The sequence below is a fragment of the Balearica regulorum genome, chromosome 2, assembly GCF_011004875.1.
Source record: "Balearica regulorum gibbericeps isolate bBalReg1 chromosome 2, bBalReg1.pri, whole genome shotgun sequence".
Lineage (NCBI taxonomy): Eukaryota > Metazoa > Chordata > Aves > Gruiformes > Gruidae > Balearica > Balearica regulorum.
The window spans coordinates 799,726-819,903 of record NC_046185.1 but is presented as its reverse complement, the minus strand read 5'-3'; the positions used below and the strand labels follow the sequence as shown (position 1 = coordinate 819,903).

The window sequence follows — 20,178 nt, the reverse complement described above, 5'->3', positions numbered from 1 at the left end:
TCGTAGGTGACGCACGGCTCCACCCGGCTGGTCACTACCCTTTTATTAGCGGGGTTCCAAGGGGAGAGCCGGCCCTGCCCGCCGGCCCGGTGCCATCCCCCCCCCCAGGGGACATGGTGACAGTTGGGGGGGGGCGACACGGACACCAGCCCCGGGACACGGGGGACACGAAGAGGTTGAAGGCACTTGGAGACCATCGAGACCACCCAGGGCAGGGGCCCGGCCCGCGGCAACCGGGGCCCGGCGAGGAGTGTGTGGGGTTGGGGGGTGCCCGGGGGGGTGTTGGGGGGGTGGGAGGGGTGGGGGGACACGCCGGCGTTAGGAGTACTCCTTGACGAACTTGGTGTAGAAGCTGCTGAGCTTCTCCAGTAGGACCTGCAGCTTCTCGGTGGGGGGCAGGATGGTCATCCTGGGGTACGGGGGGGGGGGCTGACACCAGGGCTGGGTGGGGGGGACACCCCCACAGCACCCCGCTGAACCCCGTACCCCCCATCTCTACACCCCCCCCCCCCAACAAGCCCCTCACCACCCTGCACCCAACCCATTGGGCACCCAACCGCTCCACCCTGCACCCCCCAGACCTTGCACCCACCTCCCCTGCCACCCCCCACTGCGGACGGGGCTTTGGGGTGGGGGGGAGGGGGGTCCATCCCCATATCTCCACGTCTGCCCCCCCGCCCCGTCCCATGACACCCACCCCCCGTCCCCACGGGCACCCACCGGAAGTGGAAGGTGCCTTCCCGCTGCCCGAACCCGCTGCCCGGCACCACGCAGATGCCCGTCTCCTCCAGGAGCTTCACGCAGAAGAACATGTCGGGGGCCTGGCCCTGCGCCTGCGGGGCGGGACGGGGCTCAGCACCACACACTCAGGGGGTCCCGGACCCACGAGTGGGACAGGGATCAGCCCCACGCATCTCAAAGGACCTTGATTACTGCCCGGGACTCATCCTGCCCAGCTCCATAGCACCAGGGACTCATCCTGCCCAGCCCCACCACCCCCAGGACTCATCCTGCCCAGCCCCACAGCACCAGGGACTCATCCTGCCCAGCTCCATAGCACCAGGGACTCATCCTGCCCAGCCCCACAGCACCAGGGACTCATCCTGCCCAGCCCCACGGCACCAGGGACTCATCCTGCCCAGCCCCACCACCCCCAGGACTCATCCTGCCCGGCCCCACGGCACCAGGGACTCATCCTGCCCAGCCCCACGGCACCAGGGACTCATCCTGCCCAGCCCCACCACCCCCAGGACTCATCCTGCCCAGCCCCATAGCACCAGGGACTCATCCTGCCCAGCCCCACCACCCCCAGGACTCATCCTGCCCAGCCCCACCACCCCCAGGACTCATCCTGCCCAGCCCCACGGCACCAGGGACTCATCCTGCCCGGCCCCACGGCACCTCGGCGGCGGCCAGGGCGCGGGGCGGGAGCTCGATGCGGGGGAAGGAGTACATGGCGCCCTGCACGGGGTTGCAGTGGATGCCGGGAGTCTGGTTGAAGATCTCCTGGGTGAGCCGGGCCTTGTGCGCCAGGGCGCTGAGCACTGCCTGCTTCTCCTGCCGGGACAGCCGGGCTGGGGACATCTCCTCTGCATCCCGTCCCCATCCCATCCCATCCCCATCCCCATCCCATCCCCATCCCATCCCCATCCCATCCCCATCCCATCCCATCCCCATCCCATCCCATCCCCATCCCATCCCCATCCCATCCCATCCCATCCCCATCCCATCCCATCCCCATCCCCATCCCATCCCATCCCATCCCCATCCCATCCCCATCCCATCCCATCCCATCCCATCCCCATCCCATCCCATCCCCATCCCATCCCCATCCCATCCCATCCCCATCCCCATCCCATCCCATCCCCATCCCATCCCCATCCCATCCCATCCCCATCCCCATCCCATCCCCATCCCATCCCATCCCCATCCCATCCCCATCCCATCCCCATCCCATCCCCATCCCATCCCATCCCCATCCCATCCCCATCCCATCCCATCCCATCCCCATCCCATCCCATCCCCATCCCCATCCCATCCCATCCCATCCCCATCCCATCCCATCCCATCCCCATCCCATCCCCATCCCATCCCATCCCCATCCCATCCCATCCCATCCCCATCCCATCCCCATCCCCATCCCATCCCCATCCCATCCCCATCCCATCCCATCCCCATCCCATCCCATCCCATCCCCATCCCATCCCATCCCATCCCCATCCCATCCCCATCCCATCCCCATCCCATCCCATCCCATCCCCATCCCATCCCATCCCCATCCCATCCCCATCCCATCCCATCCCCATCCCCATCCCATCCCCATCCCATCCCCATCCCATCCCATCCCATCCCCATCCCATCCCCATCCCATCCCATCCCATCCCCATCCCATCCCATCCCCATCCCATCCCCATCCCCATCCCCATCCCCATCCCATCCCCATCCCCATCCCATCCCCATCCCATCCCATCCCCATCCCCATCCCCATCCCATCCCCATCCCATCCCCATCCCATCCCATCCCATCCCCATCCCATCCCCATCCCATCCCCATCCCATCCCATCCCATCCCATCCCATCCCATCCCACCCCACCCCACCCCACCCCACTCCCTACGCTGATGAAGAGCTCATGTGACGGGTCCCCAGGTTGTGGTGGGTTCACGACTGCATCCAGGAGGATCTGCCCCGGCACGGGTGGGCACAGCCGCACCGACACCAACTTGGCCAACTGCTGCTGCACCTCGGGGTGCATGTTCACCACCTCCACGTACCCGCTGCGGAACCCGCACCTGGCACCACACCGCGGGTGGGAGCCCGTGGGTGGACGCTCCAGAAGGTGCTCACGGGGACGGGGGGGGCACCCATGGAGAGGGAGTGATGGGTGGGGGGTGGGGGGACACCCTCAGAGGAGGAGCCCTGGACAGGGACCCACAGATGGGGACCTATGGACAGGAACCTATAGCTGAGGACCCACGGGTGGGCCCCATGGATGGAGGTCGGTGATGGGAACCCACAGACAAGGAGCCACCAGGCTGGGGGGGCCTCTGCGTCCTCTGAGACCCACAGAGCTTTGTCACGTTGTCCCCACAGGGCAGCACCATCTGCCCCCCGCCCCAGGGAATCCACGGGGGGGTGGCGTCACCATCCCAAACCCACGGTATCCGTGAGGTGGTGGCATCTCCGTCCCCCCATCCCTAGGAGCTGTGGGACCAGGTCTGTGGCATCCCCAGGAGCTGTGGGACCAGGTCTGTGGCATCCCCAGGAGCTGTGGGACCATGGCCACCCATCCCTGGGGTGACAGCGGCCGGGGGGGCCGGAGCGAGCAGGGTGGTGGGACTCACTCGCCCATGAAGCCCTTGGAGATGGAGTGGAAGGAGGCCAGCTCCACCACCTCCGAGTAGGGCGGCCCCATCTCGAACAACACCTTCTTGAAGGAGTGGAAAGCCGAACCCTCGGCGTAGACGTTGTCCTGGTACACCTGGAGGAAGGGGGACACGGCAGGGCGTCACCCGGACATCGGGGTTCCCCCCCCCTTCCCCGGGGATGGAGAGAGGGGACACCCCGTGGGCCCCACTCACCTCGTCGGCCATGAGGAAGAGTTTCTCCTCAAAGGCGAACTTGATGACGTCCTCGATGCACTGCCGGCTCTGTACCTGTCCTGGGGGGGACGCGGCGTCAGGGGACACCGTGGTGCTGGCACCGGGGAGGTCCCAGCCCTGGCTCCGGCTGCATTTTTGGGGGGGGGGGGGGGGCCCAGCCCCGGTACTTGGTTCTGGGGGGTCATGGTCCCAGTCCCAGTAGAGGACTGGGGGTCCCAGCACTGGACTGGTAGGGTATTGGGAGTCCCAGTCCTGGTACCAGCAGGGTATTGGGGGGGGGGTCCCAGTCCAACCGTGGGGGGGGGTCCCAGTCCGGGCACAGGGTCCTGGCCTCAAACTTGGGGTGCCAGTCCCAGCCTAGGGGTCCCAGTCCAGTCTTGGGGTCCTAATCCCAGCCTAGGGGTCCCAGTCCAGCCCCATGGTCCCAGTCTAGTCCTGGAGTCCCAGCCCAGTCTCAGGGTGCCAGTCCCAGTCCAGGGGTCCCAGCCCAGTTTTGGGGTCCCAGCCCAGTTTTGGGGTCCCAGCCAAGTCCCAGAGCCCCAGCCCAGGGCTGCCAGCCCAGGGGTCCCAGTCCAGGGGTCCCAGCCCAGTCTTGGGGTCCCAACTAAGCCCTGGGGTCCCAGTCCAGGGGTCCCAGCCCCAACCCTGGGGTCCCAGTCCAGTCCAGGGGTCCCAGTCTAGTTTTGGGGTCCCAGCCAAGTCCCAGGGCCCCAGCCCACTCTTGGGGTCCCAGTCCCAGCCCAGGGGTCCCAGCCCCAGCCCAGGGGTTCCAGCCCAATCCTGGGGTCCCAGCCTAGTCTTGGGGTCCCAGTCCAGTCTTGAGATCCCGAATAAGTCCTGGGGGTCCCAGTCCAGGGGTCCCAGCCCAGTCTTGGGGTCCCAGCCCAGGGGTCCCAGCCCAGTCTCGGGGTCCCAATCCAGTCTCGGGGTCCCAGCCCAGTCTTGGGGTCCCAGCCCAGGGGTCCCAACCCAGTCTCGGGGTCCCAGCCCAGGGGTCCCAGCCAAGTCTTGGGGTCCCAGCCCAGTCTTGGGGTCCCAATCCAGTCTCGGGGTCCCAACCCAAGGGTCCCAGCCCAACTCAGAGCTCTCAGCCCAGTCTTGGGGTCCCCGTCCAGGGGTCCCAGCCCAGTCCAGGGGTCCCAGCCCAGTCTCGGGGTCCCAGCCCAGGGGTCCCAACCCAGTCTCGGGGTCCCAGCCCAGTCTTGGGGTCCCAGTCTTGGGGTCCCAGCCCAGTCTCGGGGTCCCAGCCCAGGGGTCCCAGCCCAACCCAGAGCTCTCAGTCCATTCTTGGGGTGCCGGCCCAAGGGATCCCCTTCCCCTCCCGGGGCTCCCCCCTCCCCAGGGGTGTGGGGGGGGGGTCCCCCTCAGCGGTACCGGTGGGGTTGCCGGGGTTGATGACGCAGAGGACGCGGGGGCAGCAGCGCCGTCGCCCCTCGCTCAGCGCCCGCCGCAGCTCGGCGGGGTCCAGCGCCCAGCACCGCTCCTCCGCCAGGTAGTAGTCGAGCTGGACGGCGCTGAGCTCGGCCACGGCCGCCGAGTAGAGGGGGTACTGCGGGACGGGGAGCAGCACCCCCGTGCGCGACCCCCCCGAGCCCGACACCAGCAGCTTCAGGATGCTCTGGGGAGAGCGAGGGGGGGGGGGGGGACGGTGAGGGGACACGGGGGGACATGGGGGGACATGGGGGGACACGGGGTGGGGGGATGGTGAGGGGACATGGGGGGACACGGGGTGGGGGGACGGTGAGGGGACGCGGGGGGACACGGGGGGACACAGGGGGACATGGGGGGACACGGGGTGGGGGGACGGTGAGGGGACGCGGGGGGACGCGGGGGGACATGGGGGGACACGGGGTGGGGGGACGGTGAGGGGACATGGGGGGACACGGGGGGACACGGGGGGACACGGGGTGGGGGGACGGTGAGGGGACGCGGGGGGACGCGGGGGGACACGGGGAGCAGCACCCCCGTGCGCGACCCCCCCGAGCCCGACACCAGCAGCTTCAGGATGCTCTGGGGAGAGCGAGGGGGGGGGGGGGGACGGTGAGGGGACGCGGGGGGACACGGGGTGGGGGGACGGTGAGGGGACATGGGGGGACATGGGGGGACATGGGGGGACACGGGGTGGGGGGACGGTGAGGGGACATGGGGGGACGCAGGGGGACATGGGGGGACATGGGGGGACACGGGGTGGGGGGAGGGTGAGGGGACGCAGGGGAACACGGGGGGACACGGGGTGTGGGGACACAGGGGTGTGGGGACGGTGCAGGGACGTGGGGGGGACACGGGGGGGACATGGGGGGGTGTGGGGACATGGGGGTGTGGGGACGGTGAGGGGACATGGGGGGACATGGGGGGGTGGGGACAGTGTGGGGACACGGGGGGACACAGGGGTGTGGGCATGGGGGACACGGGGGGTGTGGGGACGGTGTGGGGACGGCAGGGGTACATGGGGGGGTGGGTGAGGGGACATGGGAGTGTGGGGGACACGGGGGGTGTGGGCGTGGGGACAGCATGGGGACACAGGGGGTGTGGGGACGGTGGGGGGACACGGGGGTGTGGGGGACATGGGGGTGTGGGGACAGCGTGGGGACACGGTGTGTGGGTGTGGGGGACACGGGGGTGTGGGGACGGTGTGGGGACAGTGTGGGGGGACAGGGGGGTGGGTGTGGGGACAGGCTGGCGCGGGCAGAGCCTGGTCACAGCAGCGCCGGGGCAGGGTGCTGGCACGGGCCGGGGGGGCGTGGGGACAGTGGGGGGGTGTGGGGACACTGGGTGGGGGGACATGGGGACACTGGGGGGGCGTGGGGACAGTGGGGGGGTGTGGGGACAGTGGGGGGGGTGTGGGGACACTGGGGGACGTGGGGACATGGGGAGATGTGGGGACACTGGGGGGTGTGGGGACAGTGGGGGGGGTGTGGGGACAATGGGGGGGTGTGGGGACACTGGGGGGGCGTGGGGACAGTGGGGGGGTGTGGGGACAGTGGGGGGGCGTGGGGACACTGGGGGGGTGTGGGGACAATGGGGGGGTGTGGGGACACTGGGGGGGCGTGGGGACAGTGGGGGGGTGTGGGGACAGTGGGGGGGGTGTGGGGACACTGGGGGGGTGTGGGGACAATGGGGGGGCGTGGGGACAATGGGGGGGCGTGGGGACACTGGGGGGTGTGGGGACAGTGGGGGGGGTGTGGGGACACTGGGGGGGTGTGGGGACAGTGGGGGGGTGCAGGGACAATGGGGGGGTGTGGGGACACTGAGGGGTCATGGGGACACCGGGGGGGGGCATGGGAACACCGGGGGGGGGCATAGGGACACTGGGGGGGCGTGGGGACAACGCGGGGACCCCCCGTGCCCAGTGTCCCCCCCCCCCCCAACCTTGGCAGTGCCCGCGCGGGGCCGGTGCCAGCCCCGGCACAAAGGGCCCTTTGTGGGTCCCCGCCGTGGGAACGGCCGGGGGGTGGCAGCCAGCCCGGGGGGGGGTGTGACACAGGGTGGGGGGGGGGGGTGGGAGATGTGGGGGTGGCCCACGTCCCCGTACCACGATGGCGTCACTGGCCCCGGTGGCCAAGAAGATGTTCTGGGGGTCGGCCGGGACGCCGTCGCGGCGCTGGATGAAACGGGCCACATCCTGCCGCACCAGCTCGATGCCGGGGCTGGCGCTGTACGCACCTGCCGGGGTGGGGTGGGGGGGACACGTGTGACACGAACGGGGTGACACGGGACAGGGGGGGGGTGGGTGGGTGTCCCCAAACCCCGGGCCCTCACCGGCGCTCTGCCCACCGCAGGCCGCCAGCAACCGGCGGGCCCGGTCCTTGGCGTCCGCCGGGATGGAGGGGTCGGTCAGCAGCTCGGGGTACAGGCACAGGGCTGTCACCTGGGGGGGGGGACGGGGACACCCCTCAGCACCCCCCGACACCCTCCCGGAGACGCGGGTGTCCCCAAGGGAGGGGGGGGGGTGTCCGTCGTGTGTGTCCCCCCCCCGCAGCCCCGGTACCTGGCGGAGGAAGGTGATGGGCCTCTGCCCCATGGCCTGCGCGTCCCCGATGTTGGCCTTGATCACCTCGGAGAAGGGCTTGGGGACACCCTGCGGGGCGGGGACGGGGACGGGGGGACACGGGGACGGGGACGGGGGGACACGGGGATACAGGGATGGGGGGACACGGGGACGGGGATGGGGACGGGGGGACACGGGGATACAGGGATGGGGACGGGGGGACAGGAGGATATGGGGATATGGGGACGGGGACACGGGGACACGGGGATGGGGGATACAGGGACGGGGGACATGGGGATGGGGATGGGGACATGGGGACATGGGGACACGGGGATATGGGGATATGGGGACACGGGGACAGGGACGGGGACAGGGACATGGGGATGGGGACATGGAGGATACGGGGACACAGGGATGGGGATGGGGACATGGGGACAGGGATGGGGACACGGGGACATGGGAATGGGGGGATACAGGGATGGGGACATGGGGACATGGGAATGGGGACATGGGGACAGGGGGACACAGGGATGGGGACGGGGACATGGGGACGGGGACATGGAGGATACAGGGACACAGGGATGGGGATGGGGACATGGGGACATGGGGACATGGGGACGGGGGACATGGGGATACGGGGATGGGGACAGGTGGATGGGGATGGGAATGGGGACAGGGACACGGGGATGGGGATGGGGACATGGGGACACGGGGACATGGGGATGGGAATGGGGACATGGGGATGGGGACGGGGACGTGGGGATGGGGACAGGGATGAGGGACACAGACAGGGATGGGGACGGGGATGGGAGTGGGAACGGGGACAGGGACACGGGGATGGGGACACAGGGACAGGGATGGGGACAGGGGACAAGGACAGAGGGACAGGGACGGGGGTCAGGATCCGGCTGTCCCCTCCCCAGGGATGGCACTGCTGCGGTGGGGGTGGCACCACCAACGGGGTGACCCCCCCCCCCCCCGGGTCCTGCATCACCCCAGTGTCCCCCGTCCAGGGGGGTGACGGGGACCTTGGGGACACCGGGGACACTGGGGGGGGCGGGTGTCCCCCTGTGCCAGGCGCCCCCGGTCACCTCTGCGGGATGCCGGGCTCTGCCCCGCCTGGCACCCTGCCACCCCCTGCCACCCCTGGCACCCCCTGGCACCCCCTGGCACCCCCTGGCACCCCCTGGCACCCACTGTCACCCCTCTGGCACCCCCCTGCCACCCCTGCCACCCCCTGCCACCCCCTGGCACCCCTGGCACCCCTGGCACCCCCTGGCACCCCCTGGCACCCCCTGGCACCCACTGTCACCCCTGGCACCCCCTGGCACCCCCTGGCACCCCCTGGCACCCACTGTCACCCCTCTGGCACCCCCCTGCCACCCCTGCCACCCCCTGCCACCCCCTGGCACCCCTGGCACCCCTGGCACCCCCTGCCACCCCTGGCACCCACTGTCACCCCCCTGCCACCCCCTGCCACCCACTGTCACCCCTCTGCCACCCCCTGGCACCCCCTGGCACCCACTGTCACCCCCTGCCACCCCCTGCCACCCACTGTCACCCCCTGGCACCCCCCCATGCCCCCCCCCCGTCACCCATTGTCACCCCCCAGCACCCCCCCGTCACCCACTGTCACCCACTGCCACCCCCCCCTGCCCCCCCCATCACCCACTGGCACCCCCCAGCACCCCCCTGCCCCCTGTCACCCACTGCCACCCCCCCCTGCCCCCCCATCACCCACTGGCACCCCCCAGCACCCCCCCGTCACCCACTGGCACCCACTGTCACCCCCCAGCACCCCCCTGCCCCCCGTCACCCACTGCCACCCCCCCCTTCCCCCCCTGGCACCCACTGTCACCCCCCAGCACCCCCCCGGCACCCCTGGCACCCCCCCATGCCCCCAGCACCCCCCCGTCACCCACTGTCACCCCCAGGGCCGGGCAGTGCTGGGTGGGGGTGCCCCACCCCGGGGTGCAGGGGGACCCCGCCGGTGTCCCCAGAGAAGCCACCCCCCCCCCCCCCCAGCACCCAAGGGTGCCCAGGGCTGGGTGCCAGGGACAGGGAGTGCCGGGCAGGGTGAGGCTGGCTGCCTGCCCCCGCCGCTGGGTGCTGGGTGCTGGGTGCTGGGTGCTGGGGGGGGGAAGTGGGTGCTGGGACCCCCCCACCCCCCCACCCGTGGGACCCTCCTCCCTATTTTGGGGGTGCTGGTGCCCGGGGAAGGGGGGGGGGGTTAGGGGGTCCCCCCGGGGTGAGGGTGTCCCATGGGTGGGGGTGTCCTAAGGGTGACGTGGTGCTGGGACAGGGCGGCGCGCCCTGGGTGCTGGGTGCTGGGTGCTGGGGGGGGTCCCGGGTCTGGGGGTGCCCGGGGAGGGGGTCCCGGGTCTGGGGGTGCTGGGTGGGGGGGTCCCGTGTCCGTGGGTGCCCGGGGGGGGGTCCCGGGTCTGGGGGTGCTGGGTGGGGGGTCCCCTGGGTCCGGGGGTGCCCAGTTAGAGGGTGCTCGGCTGGGGAGTCCCCGGTTTGGGGGTGCCCTGTTAAGGGGGTCCCTGGGTGCTGGGTGGGGGCTCCCCGGTCTGGGGGTGCCCTGTGAGGGGGTCCCTGGGTCCCTGGGTGCTGGGTGGGGGGGGTCCCCAGTCTGGGGGTGCTGGGTGGGGGCTCCCCCGTCTGGGGGTGCCCTGTGAGGGGGTCCCTGGGTCCCTGGGTGCCTGAGTAGGGGGTCCCCGGTTTGGGGGTGCCCGGGTAGGGGGGGTGGGGGGGTGTCCTCGGGTCCTGGGGTGCCTGGGGGGTGGGGTGCCCCGGTTCTGGGGGGTGCCCTGGGAGGGGGTCCCCATTCCGGGGGTGCCTGGGTAGGGGGGGGGGGTGTCTCTCATTTGGGGGTGCCCAGGCGGGGTGTCCCAGTTCTGGGGGTGCCCTGTGAGGGGGTCCCCGGTTTGGGGGTCCCCGGGGGGGGTGTCCCCGGTTTGGGGGTGCCCGGGGGGGGGTGTCCCGGTTTTGGGGTGCCCGAGGGGGTGTCCCTGGTTTGGGGGTCCCCGGGGGGGGTGTCCCGGTTTTGGGGTGCCCGGGGGAGGGTGTCCCGGTTTTGGGGGGGGGTGTCCCAGTTTTGGGGTGCCCGGGGGTGTCCCCGGTTTTGGGGGGGGGTGTCCCGGTTTTGGGGGGGGGTGTCCCGGTTTTGGGGGGGGTGTCCCCGGTTTTGGGGGGGGGGGGGGGGTTACCTGCCGCAGGTCCCGCTCCAGCTGCAGGGCGCGGGTGACGATGGGGCCCCGCACGGCGTATTCCACCCGCCGCACCGCCGGGTTCATGGTACCGGGGGTCAGCACCGGCCCGCGCCCCCCCCCCGGGCCCGATCCTGCCGCTCCCGCTCCCGGTCCCGGACCCGGTCCCGGTCCCGGTCCCGGTCCCGCCGCCGCCGCCATGGCCCGTCCGGTCGGGAACCTGCGGGGCCCAAACGGCCTCAGCGCCCGCATCCACCCCCCACCCCGGGGCACCGGCTCCGCCACCGGCACCGGCCAGACCCGGCCCCCAGCACCCACCCGCCTCCTCCGGCACCGCCCCGGGCAACGGGCACCGGGTACCGGCACCGCCCCGGGCAACGGGGGCAACGGGCACCGGGGGCTGGCACCGGTACAGGGGGCACCGGGGACAACGGGGGCAACGGGCACCGGGGGCAACGGGCACCGGGGGCTGGCACCGGTACAGGGGGCAACGGGGACAACGGGGGCAACGGGCACCGGGGGCTGGCACCGGGCACCGGGCGTTGAAACCCGGCACCGGGCACCGGCACCGGGCACTGACACCGGGCACCGGCACCAAGGGCTGGCACCGGGCACCGGGCGTTGAAACCGGGCACCGGGGGCTGGCACCAGGCACTGACAGCCGGTACCGGGGGCTGACAGCCGGTACTGGCACCGGGGGCTGGCACCGGCACAGGGCACCGGGCACCGACACCGGCACCGTGTTCCCCACCCCCGTGTCTGTGGGCTGCCGGGGGCTGGGGACACGGGGGGACACGGGGGGACACGGGGGGACACGGGGGGGACCATGACATGGGGACACGGGACAGATGGGGGGACACGGGACACCGGGGACACGGTGGGACAATGACACGGGGGGACACGGGGGGACACGGGGGGACCATGACATGGGGACACGGGACAGATGGGGGGACACGGGACACCGGGGACACGGTGGGACAATGACACGGGGGGACACGGGGGGACACGGGGGGACACGGGGGGACCATGACATGGGGACACGGGGGGACACGGGACACCGGGGACACGGTGGGACAATGACACGGGGGGACACGGGGGGACATGGGGGGACATAAGGACACGGGGACGGGGGGACACGGGGGCACAGGGACACGTGGGGGGATGGGACACGGGGACACGGGGACACGGAGGACGTGGGGATGTGGGGGGACACGGGGCACCCGCAGCACAAGGACACAGGGGGACACGGGGGGACTCGGGGGGACAAAAGGACACGGGGGGGCGGGAAGGGGGCGGGGCACGGCAACAACTGGGGGGGCACGAGACAACTGTCCCCGCCCCTCCCCCACCCACAGCCCCTCCCCCACCCCACGGCCCCGCCCCTTTTCAACCCTGGCCCCGCCCCTTTCACCCCATAGCCCCGCCCCTTTTACCCCACAGTCCCGCCCCTTTTCATGTCCCTGACCCCGCCCCTTTTCACCCCACAGCCCCGCCCCTTTCACCCCACAGCCCCGCCCCTTTCACCCCACAGCCCCGCCCCTTTCACCCCACAGCCCCGCCCCTTTCACCCCACGGCCCCGCCCCTTTCACCCCACGGCCCCGCCCCTTTTCACGCCCCGCAGCGCCCCCTACCGTCCCCAACCGCCACCCCCCGCGAGCCCCGCCCCTCCCCTCCCAAGCCAATCAACGCACGGAAGAGTCGAGGCTGGCCCCGCCCACCCCAAAGCCCATTGGCTGCAGCTGCTTCCCAGGCGGGAAAGTGGGCGGGGTCACCCCACAACTGGGGGGGGGGGAACACCTCGCTATGGGGCGCCCCACAGACAGCCCTGGTTATGGGGCGCCCCACAGACCCCCCTCACTATGGGGCACCCCACAGACACCCCTCGCTATGGGGCACCCCACAGAGAGCCCTGGTTATGGGGCGCCCCACAGAGAGCCCTGGTTATGGGGCACCCCACAGACACCCCTCGCTATGGGGCGCCCCACAGACAGCCCTCACTGTAGGGCACCCCATAACCACCCCCTCGCTATGACACCCCATAGACACCCCTCGCTCTAGGGTGCCCCATAACCAATCCCCCGCTATAGGGTGCCCCACCGACACCCCTCACTGTGGGGCGCCCCATAACCAACTCCCCCTCCCCATGGGGTCCCCCACAGCACCCCTGGGGTACCCCACACCCATGCCCTTTGGGGGTGCCGTGGGTCCCGAAGAAATGGGGTGCCCCATGGGGTCCCGGGGTGGAGCAAACCCCTTTGTCAGCCCCACCGACGTGGGGGCACCCAGCTCCCCCCACCCCACTCCCAGCCCCCCAGCGCCGTGGGGCCGAGCGCCCCCCCCTCCCCCCCCCCAGCGGGACCCACGGCGGCTCACCTGCGTCCGTGGGGGGTGCGGGGAGGGGAAGCTGTGGGGCAGGGTGGGGGGGGGCACCCCGGGGTGTCACCGCCGCGGGCTGACCTTCGCGAGCAGCTGCCTGCCGGCTCCCTAAATATAACCGGGTGCGGGCAGCTGCCTGCACTGCCCTGCCCGCTCTGCCCCAAACCCAGCCCCACGCCGTGTGGGGTGCGGCGCCGTGGGGCCAGGGCAGGGGCCCCCTCCCCAGCTTGAAGCTTGACCCAGGGGTGTGGGTGTGTGGGGGCGGGGCAGGCACAGGCAGCACCACGCCCTGCCCGCACCCTGCCTGCACCCTGCCTGCACCCACAGACGCCGCACGGCGGGGGGGGGGGGCCAAGGATGAGGCTATTTTTACCGCGGCGGAGAGGTGACACCGCGGCGGCGGCGGCGGGACGAAGGCCACCCCCCCCACACACCCCCCCACACCCACCCCCCCCGCTGCCCCACGGCACGGAGACGGCGGGGGGTGCAAAACCGAGCGAGCTTTGATTCGCGTCAGAAAATACAACCGCCCCCGTTTCGGGGAGAAAAGAGTCAAAACCAGGCAAAAGCAACCCCCAGCCGTAACGCTGCGACACCCCCCCACCCCATTTCTCCACGGGGGGGGGTGGTGGGGTTTGGGGTGCCCGGCGCTGCACCCCTGGGTGCCGGGGCCGTTCACATCACCTTACAGCAACGACGTTTCTCGGCCGGCGCCTCCTCGGCCGGAGCCGTCAGTTTGAGGAGGGGGCGGTCGCCGGTGCCGTCGGTGGGTGCCGCCGGCGGAGGGGGACCCGGGCTCCCCCCGATCGGGTGCTCCTGGGGCCGCGGGTGCTCCTCGGGCCGCGGGCGCTGGAGTTTGGCGGCCGCTCGGTGCCGTTTGAGATCGGCCAAAGTGTGGTGGGTTTTTTCCCGCGCCGGATCTACCGCCGGATCGGCCGCGGCGCCGGCGCGTTCCGGTTTTTTGGGATAGAAAAGCGCGCCGTTACGTTGCGACGGTAAATCGGGGGGTTGCGTCGGCGTCGAGCCCGCGGGATCCTGCGGGGAAAAGGGGAGACGCCGACGTCACCGTCCCCGGTGCCGCCGGGGTGGGGTGGGGGGAAATCCGCCGCCCGAATCCCCGGTGACTCACGGCCAAGCGCCGGTGGAGCTCGCCGTCCGTTTGCCGATCCTCGTCCTCGCTGTCGCGGCGCTCGGCGCGTTGCCAGACGATGGCCTCGCGCTCGTGTTCCTTGCGGTAAAGGCTGGTGCGTTCCGAGACGCTCACGCGCCGCACCACCTTCCTGGGGAGGAGATTTTTGGGGTGAAGGAGAAGGGGGAGGGTCTAGCCGGTTCCGGTTACGCCGGCGCGGCGTTTCTCCGGCCTTACCCGCGGCTGCCGGCGCTGGAGGTGCGACGCTGGAGGAGGGATTTGTGTTTCTCGTGGGATTTCATGACGGCGGCGTGTTTGTGTTTCAGCTCCAGGAGTTTGGCCCGAACCTCCTCGTCCCCGCAGACGTCTGCGGCGACGACATCGGCGTCACCCCGAAGGGGACGCGAACCGCCGGCAACCCCCGTCGTCCCCCCCCAAAATAAAAAATCCCCTCGGCGTCCCGCCCCCCCCTCCCCGCCGCGGCGCTGGGAAACCCCCTCCAAAACAATCAAACTCACCCAAGGGCGTCTCGTCCAGCACCGATTTCCCGTCGAGGTCGGCGCCGTGAGCCACCAGCAGCTCCGCCAGCTGCACCTGCGGGACGGGCGGGAGGTGAGAGACGGTGAAATCCGGCGAAATCCGGTGAAATCCGGCAGGGGCTGCCCGTCCTGCCCGCGTTTACCTGTCCCCAACAAGCGGCGGCGTGGAGGGGCTCCCAACCGTCCTCGTCCCTGGCGTCGATGCCGGCGCGGTGCTCCAGCAGCAGCTCGGCCGCCTCCGCGTAACCGTTGGCCGCGGCGATGTGAAGCTGCCGGGGACGCGGCACGCGGTTGGGGACGGCACGGCCGTCGGCGTCGCCGCTCGCCGGCATCGCCGCGCGCCCGCCCCGTCCTACCAGCGTCGCTCCGTGTCCCCGCGGCGCGTCCAGGTCGGCTCCTGCCTGTACCAGCTGCCGGATCTCCCGCACCATGTCGCGCTCGGTGGCGGCACGAGCCTCCTCGATCTTCTCCTGGGTGATACCTGCGCCGGCGGGAGACGGGTGAGGAGGAGACGCCGGTTCCCGCCCACCGCTCTGCCGGCTTCCTGCCTTCGCCCGGCAACCGGTCTCGCCTTACCGGCGCGGCGCAGCTCACCCTGTTCCGCCATGGCGGTTTCGATACAGTCGAGGGTGACCTCGTCCTCGCACAGGTCGTACGGCATGTTCCCGTCCGAGTTGACGGCGAGGAGGTCGGCGCCGCTGTTTTGGGGACAGGCGCGGCGGTTACGGCAACCTCGGGGTCACCGCGGCGCCCGTCCCCGAGCCGGCGAGCCTCCCGGTCGCGCCGCGGTACCGTTGGATGAGGAGCTGGACCAGGCGGAGGTGACCACAGGTGGCGGCGGCGTGAAGCGGCGTCCAGAGTTCGCTGTCGCGGGCGTTGACGTCGGCGCCGGCTTCCAGCAGCGCCGTCACCACGTCGCCGTAGTCGTCGATGCAGCACTGCGAGGGAGAAAACGCCGGCGGCGGTTACGGGGTGTGGCGGTAACGGGGATCCCTCCCACCACCGAAACACCCCAAAACCTCCCGGGGACGGAGCCGGGACGGATTCGGACGCCGCGGCGGGACGAGCCGGTGCCGGGATGCCCACAGCCCGGTGCCACCGCCGTATCCAGCTGCCGGCACGTCCCGGCGCGCTCGGTTCCGGCTACGCCGCGGCCCGGCGTCACCAGACGGAGCTGGTTAACGGGACGGAAAAGACGGAGGGAGAGAAAGCGGGAGAGGCCGGAGCTGCCGGATCGGTGCCGGCGCGGCGTACCTGGTGCAGCGCGGTGAGACCGTCCTCGTTGCAGAGGTCGGGGCTGATGCCGCTCTGCAGGAACTGCCGGACTGCGGAGAAAACGGGTTTTAACGAGGGTCCTGCCGGCCCTGCGGGCAGCTGCCGGCACCCCAGGGCATCCCGCCGGCGTTGAACCCTGCGCCGGGACTCGGGTACCTCCGGGTGCCCGGGGCCGAGCGGGATCTGGCTGCCATGCGCCGGTAGCCGGATTTCTGGATGCCGGCTACGAGCCGCCGGCTCATTTTGGGGGATATTTGGAGGTAAAAATCGGGATTTGGGGCTGATTTTGAACCCCAAAACTATTCAATTTGGGGGTTCGGGGGGGTCGAGGAGCCGCCGGTCCCACCGCCGGCACCCACCTTCCTCGGCGTCGTGCCGGGAAGCCGCCTCCAGCAGCCGGACGCTGTCGGGGAACGTCACCCTCTTGCCTTGGCTGTTGCTCTTCCTCCTCCTCCTCTTCCTCTCAGCTCCGACCTTCATCCCCTGCGGCTCCTTCTCCGTCTGGGCCCATTTTTTCAACTGCTGGGCCCGGCGTTTCTGAGCGTGTTTCAACCGCTCCGGCGTGCTCAGCCGGGCCACCGCCGGCATCTCCGCCAGCAGCTCCGGGTGTTCGGCCATGGCGAGGAGCTTCGTCGGAGAACGGAGAGTATCCCACCGGGAAACGGGTACGGAGCCGCCGGCTCCCTCACCGGCATCACCCGCGGCTTTATCCCCGTATCCCGGTGCTTTCCCGGAGCGTCGCCGCAGGGGCCGGAGACAGGGATCGGCGCTTCGCAACCGTCTCCCGCCCCCACGGGCGCTCCCAGACGCCGGTTTTAGCACCCAAAAGCGCCGGCGGGGGGAGGCCGCAGGGTCCCGTTAAGCCTCGGGGGCGACGATCCGTCCCCGGCGCCCAGCGATCGCCGGCGGTTTGGGACGGAGCCGGATCCGAAGGCGCGGAGGGGCGAAGCCGGCGTCGAGGCCAGAAAAATCCCGGCGGTCCGATCCCAAACGCTCGTTTCCCACCTAATTATCCCGACGAGCTTTTGCCTTCCCGCTCTCTGTGAGCGTTTGCCGGTCATTCAGCAACCGCCGCCGCTCCGGTCTCACCGAGGAGCCGACGGTCCGGCACGGAAAGCCGCCGACAGGCAGAGGTACAGGCAGCGCTGCCGGAATCTCCGGTAACCGGCGGCCCTCGGTTACCTCTGTGCCGCGGCTCCAGTTTCGCCCAGCGGCGCTGGGATGAGCTTCACGTGGCAGCCGGAAAACTACGGGGAAAAAGGGAAAGGAATCGTTAAAGGACCGGGAGAGGCTCGGCACAGCCCGGCTTTGCCAGGAAGAGCCGCACCGTGCCCAACCCACCGCCGGTTTTGCCGTCTCCCTAATCCAGGATTAACCTACAATCCAAGCCGAAGCGAATTCCCCCGGGGTTCTGGCCGAGGAGCCGCCTTCGCCGAAGCTGCCGCGCCCCGGTGAGAACCGGCACGGCCGTACCGACGGCACGGCGGTAACCTTGAGGGGTCACCCACCGCGTCGGCGAGAGAGGACGGAGCCTCGCCGGGACGAAACGCCGATCCGCCGCCGGCCGAGGGGATCCCGGCACGTCCCAGCCGGAGCTGCCTCGCCGGTGCTTGCCGGTTCGGCGCGGTTAAACCGAAAGAGCCGCAGCCGAGCGCCTCGCCCCCACGCCGGCATCGCCCGGCAGGCAGGGCGGGTTTCGCCGGCAGGAGGGACAGGCAGGAAAGGGCAGATTCCGGCAGAGCCGGCGCCCCACGGTCCCCAAACCGGGTTCCCCTGCGAGTCGCCGCCGCGACTTCACCGGGCAAAGTCCGGCAAGGGGGGGGGGGGAAATTCCTGCGCCTTAATCCCGGCGTAAATCCCCCAGGAACGCCGGCGGGCGCTGGGAACGCCGGGGCCGGCGGTAAATCCTCTCCGAACCCGGGGGGGTGATTGAAGAGGGGGATCGTCTGGATACCGGCATCACCGGAGCCTCTCGGTCCGTCCATCCCATAATCCCACCGGCCGCGGTTTTACCGGGAAGGGTCACGCCGCGAGCGAAAAACCGCAGCCGGCGCCTCTCAACCCCTCGACGGGCACACGGATCCACCCCAAACTCCCCCAAACTCCCCCAAATTTCGGAGCCCGCGTGCCGGAGAGAGCAACCTCGCGCTCGTTAGGGCCGCCGGCCGGCAGCTCCTTCGTTACCGGGCGCTAACGGATCCCGGCAAATGCCGGCCGTTACCCTTTCAGCTCGCTTTCCGCCCGCGTCTAAACCCCCCCCAGGCCCTGACGTTTCATTTATCAGGGTTTCCGTAAAGGCCGCGGTGCCGGTGACCCCCAGAGCTGGCCCGAACACCGGGGGGTTCCCCAGGGTCCCCCCCGTATCCCCAGGGACCCCCCGAGGGGACCCCACGCCCTGTGGGGGGGGGGGGGTTGTTTCCAGGGGACCCCCCCGAGGGGACCCCACGCCCTGGGGGGGGGGTTGTTTCCAGGGGACCCCCCCAAGGGGACCCCGATGTCCCCACGGCTGGGCTCCGTCACCAGCCTCCCCCCCCCCCGGCTCCTGAGGGGGGAACCCCCCAAAAACGGGACCCCCACAACACGGGGGGGGGGGGGGGGATACGTTCCCAGGGGACCCCCACGGCCCCGAGTCTGACCCCGGGGGACCCCCACGGTCACTCAGGGGACCCCCACGGCCCCAGGCCCGTCCCCACGGGACCCCCACGGTCACTCAGGACACCCTCCCGGCCCCGGGCCTGGCCCCACGGGACCCCCACGGCCCCGGGCCTGTCCCCGGGAGACCCCACGGCCCCGAGTCTGACCCCACGGGACCCCCACGGTCACTCAGGGGACCCCCACGGCCCCGGGCCTGTCCCCGGGGGACCCCACGGCCCCGAGTCTGACCCCACGGGACCCCCGCGGTCACTCAGGACACCCCCCCGGCCCCGGGCCTGGCCCCAATTGAGCCCCACAGCCCCGGGCCCGTCCCCACGGGACCCCCACGGTCCCCCAGGACACCCCCACAGCCCCGGGCCCGTCCCCACGGGACCCCCACGGTCCCCCAGGACACCCCCACGGCCCCGGGCCTGGCCCCACGGGACCCCCACGGTCCCCCAGGACACCCTCCCGGCCCCGGGCCTGTTCCCAGGCTCCCCCCGCCGAGCACACCCGGGTCCCGGGGCCGGTGTCCCCCCTGCCCTGCCCTGCCCTGCCCTGCCCGTACCTGGCGGTCCCGGGGCCGCGGCCCTGCCCGTTCCGCCGCTGCTCGGGGCGGAGCCGCCGCCGCCGCTCTCCATGGCAACCGGAGCACGCTTCCGGTGACGCCGGAAATGGGCGGGGTTACGGGCGGAAATGGGCGGGGTTATAGCCGGAAGTGAGTGTGGGGAGAGAGGAGTGGCGGGGAGGAGCTGCCACTCCCAAGATGGCGGCGGGAAGGGGGCGGGGCGAGGGGAGCGGGAGAGGCGGAGGCCCCCGGCGGGCGGAGGGGACGGTGAGCGCATCGCGGGGTCACCGGGGTCACGGGGGTCACGGGGGTCAGCGTCCCCGGGGGCACTGGGGTCACTGCGGGACACCCCCCCACCCCCAGCCCGGCCCTGGCCTCACGCCCCGCCCCCTGGCCCCGCCCCCTGTCGAGGCCACGCCCCTTTCCCTGGTCCCGCTCCTGTCCGAGGCCCCGCCCCCGCCCTCAGCCCCCGCCCATCACCCTCAGGCCCCGCCCATCACCCTCAGGCCCCGCCCATCACCCTCAGGCCCTCGCCCATCACCCTCAGGTCCCGCCCCTGCCCTCAGGCCCCGCCCATCACCCTCAGGCCCCGCCCATCACCCTCAGGCCCTCGCCCATCACCCTCAGGTCCCGCCCCTGCCCTCAGGCCCCGCCCATCACCCTCAGACCCCACCCCCAGGCCCCGCCCCCGCCATCAGGCCCCGCCCCTCGCCCTCAGGCCCCGCCCCTCGTCATCAGGCCCCGCCCCTCTCCCTCAGGCCCCGCCCCCTGCCCCGCTCCTGTCCTTGGCCCCGCCTCGGCCCAACCCCGCCCCCTTTCCCTGGCCACGCCCCCTGTCCGAGGCCACGCCCCCTTGCCT

General features: G+C 71.5%; 2 protein-coding genes across 3 annotated transcripts; both read right to left on the bottom strand.

The window, feature by feature from the left end:
* Positions 1 to 26: 26 nt before the first annotated feature.
* GPT (glutamic--pyruvic transaminase) lies at positions 27 to 13,496 on the bottom strand. Of its 2 annotated transcripts, XM_075743135.1 has the most exons (12): positions 13,172 to 13,496; positions 10,798 to 11,017; positions 7,589 to 7,678; positions 7,360 to 7,468; positions 7,133 to 7,263; positions 4,975 to 5,218; positions 3,580 to 3,659; positions 3,343 to 3,479; positions 2,616 to 2,790; positions 1,402 to 1,557; positions 721 to 833; positions 27 to 409 (listed from the first exon to the last, which is right to left on the bottom strand). In XM_075743135.1, exons 2-12 carry the CDS (start codon positions 10,996 to 10,998, stop codon positions 319 to 321), a joined length of 1,527 nt encoding a protein of 508 aa, XP_075599250.1. In that variant the 5' UTR covers positions 10,999 to 11,017; positions 13,172 to 13,496; the 3' UTR covers positions 27 to 318. The 2 variants fall into 2 exon arrangements, with proteins under 2 accessions (XP_075599250.1, XP_075599251.1); XM_075743136.1 differs by lacking the exon at positions 13,172 to 13,496 and having other exon boundaries at positions 10,798 to 11,013.
* A 158-nt stretch (positions 13,497 to 13,654) lies between these two features.
* Positions 13,655 to 19,432, bottom strand: PPP1R16A (protein phosphatase 1 regulatory subunit 16A). The gene is made up of 11 exons (XM_075743134.1): positions 19,320 to 19,432; positions 16,477 to 17,364; positions 16,097 to 16,167; positions 15,635 to 15,780; positions 15,437 to 15,540; positions 15,199 to 15,323; positions 14,986 to 15,111; positions 14,822 to 14,897; positions 14,541 to 14,670; positions 14,304 to 14,454; positions 13,655 to 14,209 (listed from the first exon to the last, which is right to left on the bottom strand). The coding sequence occupies exons 2-11, from the start codon at positions 16,733 to 16,735 to the stop codon at positions 13,850 to 13,852; spliced, it is 1,548 nt and encodes a 515-aa protein (XP_075599249.1). The 5' UTR covers positions 16,736 to 17,364; positions 19,320 to 19,432; the 3' UTR covers positions 13,655 to 13,849.
* Positions 19,433 to 20,178: the final 746 nt, after the last annotated feature.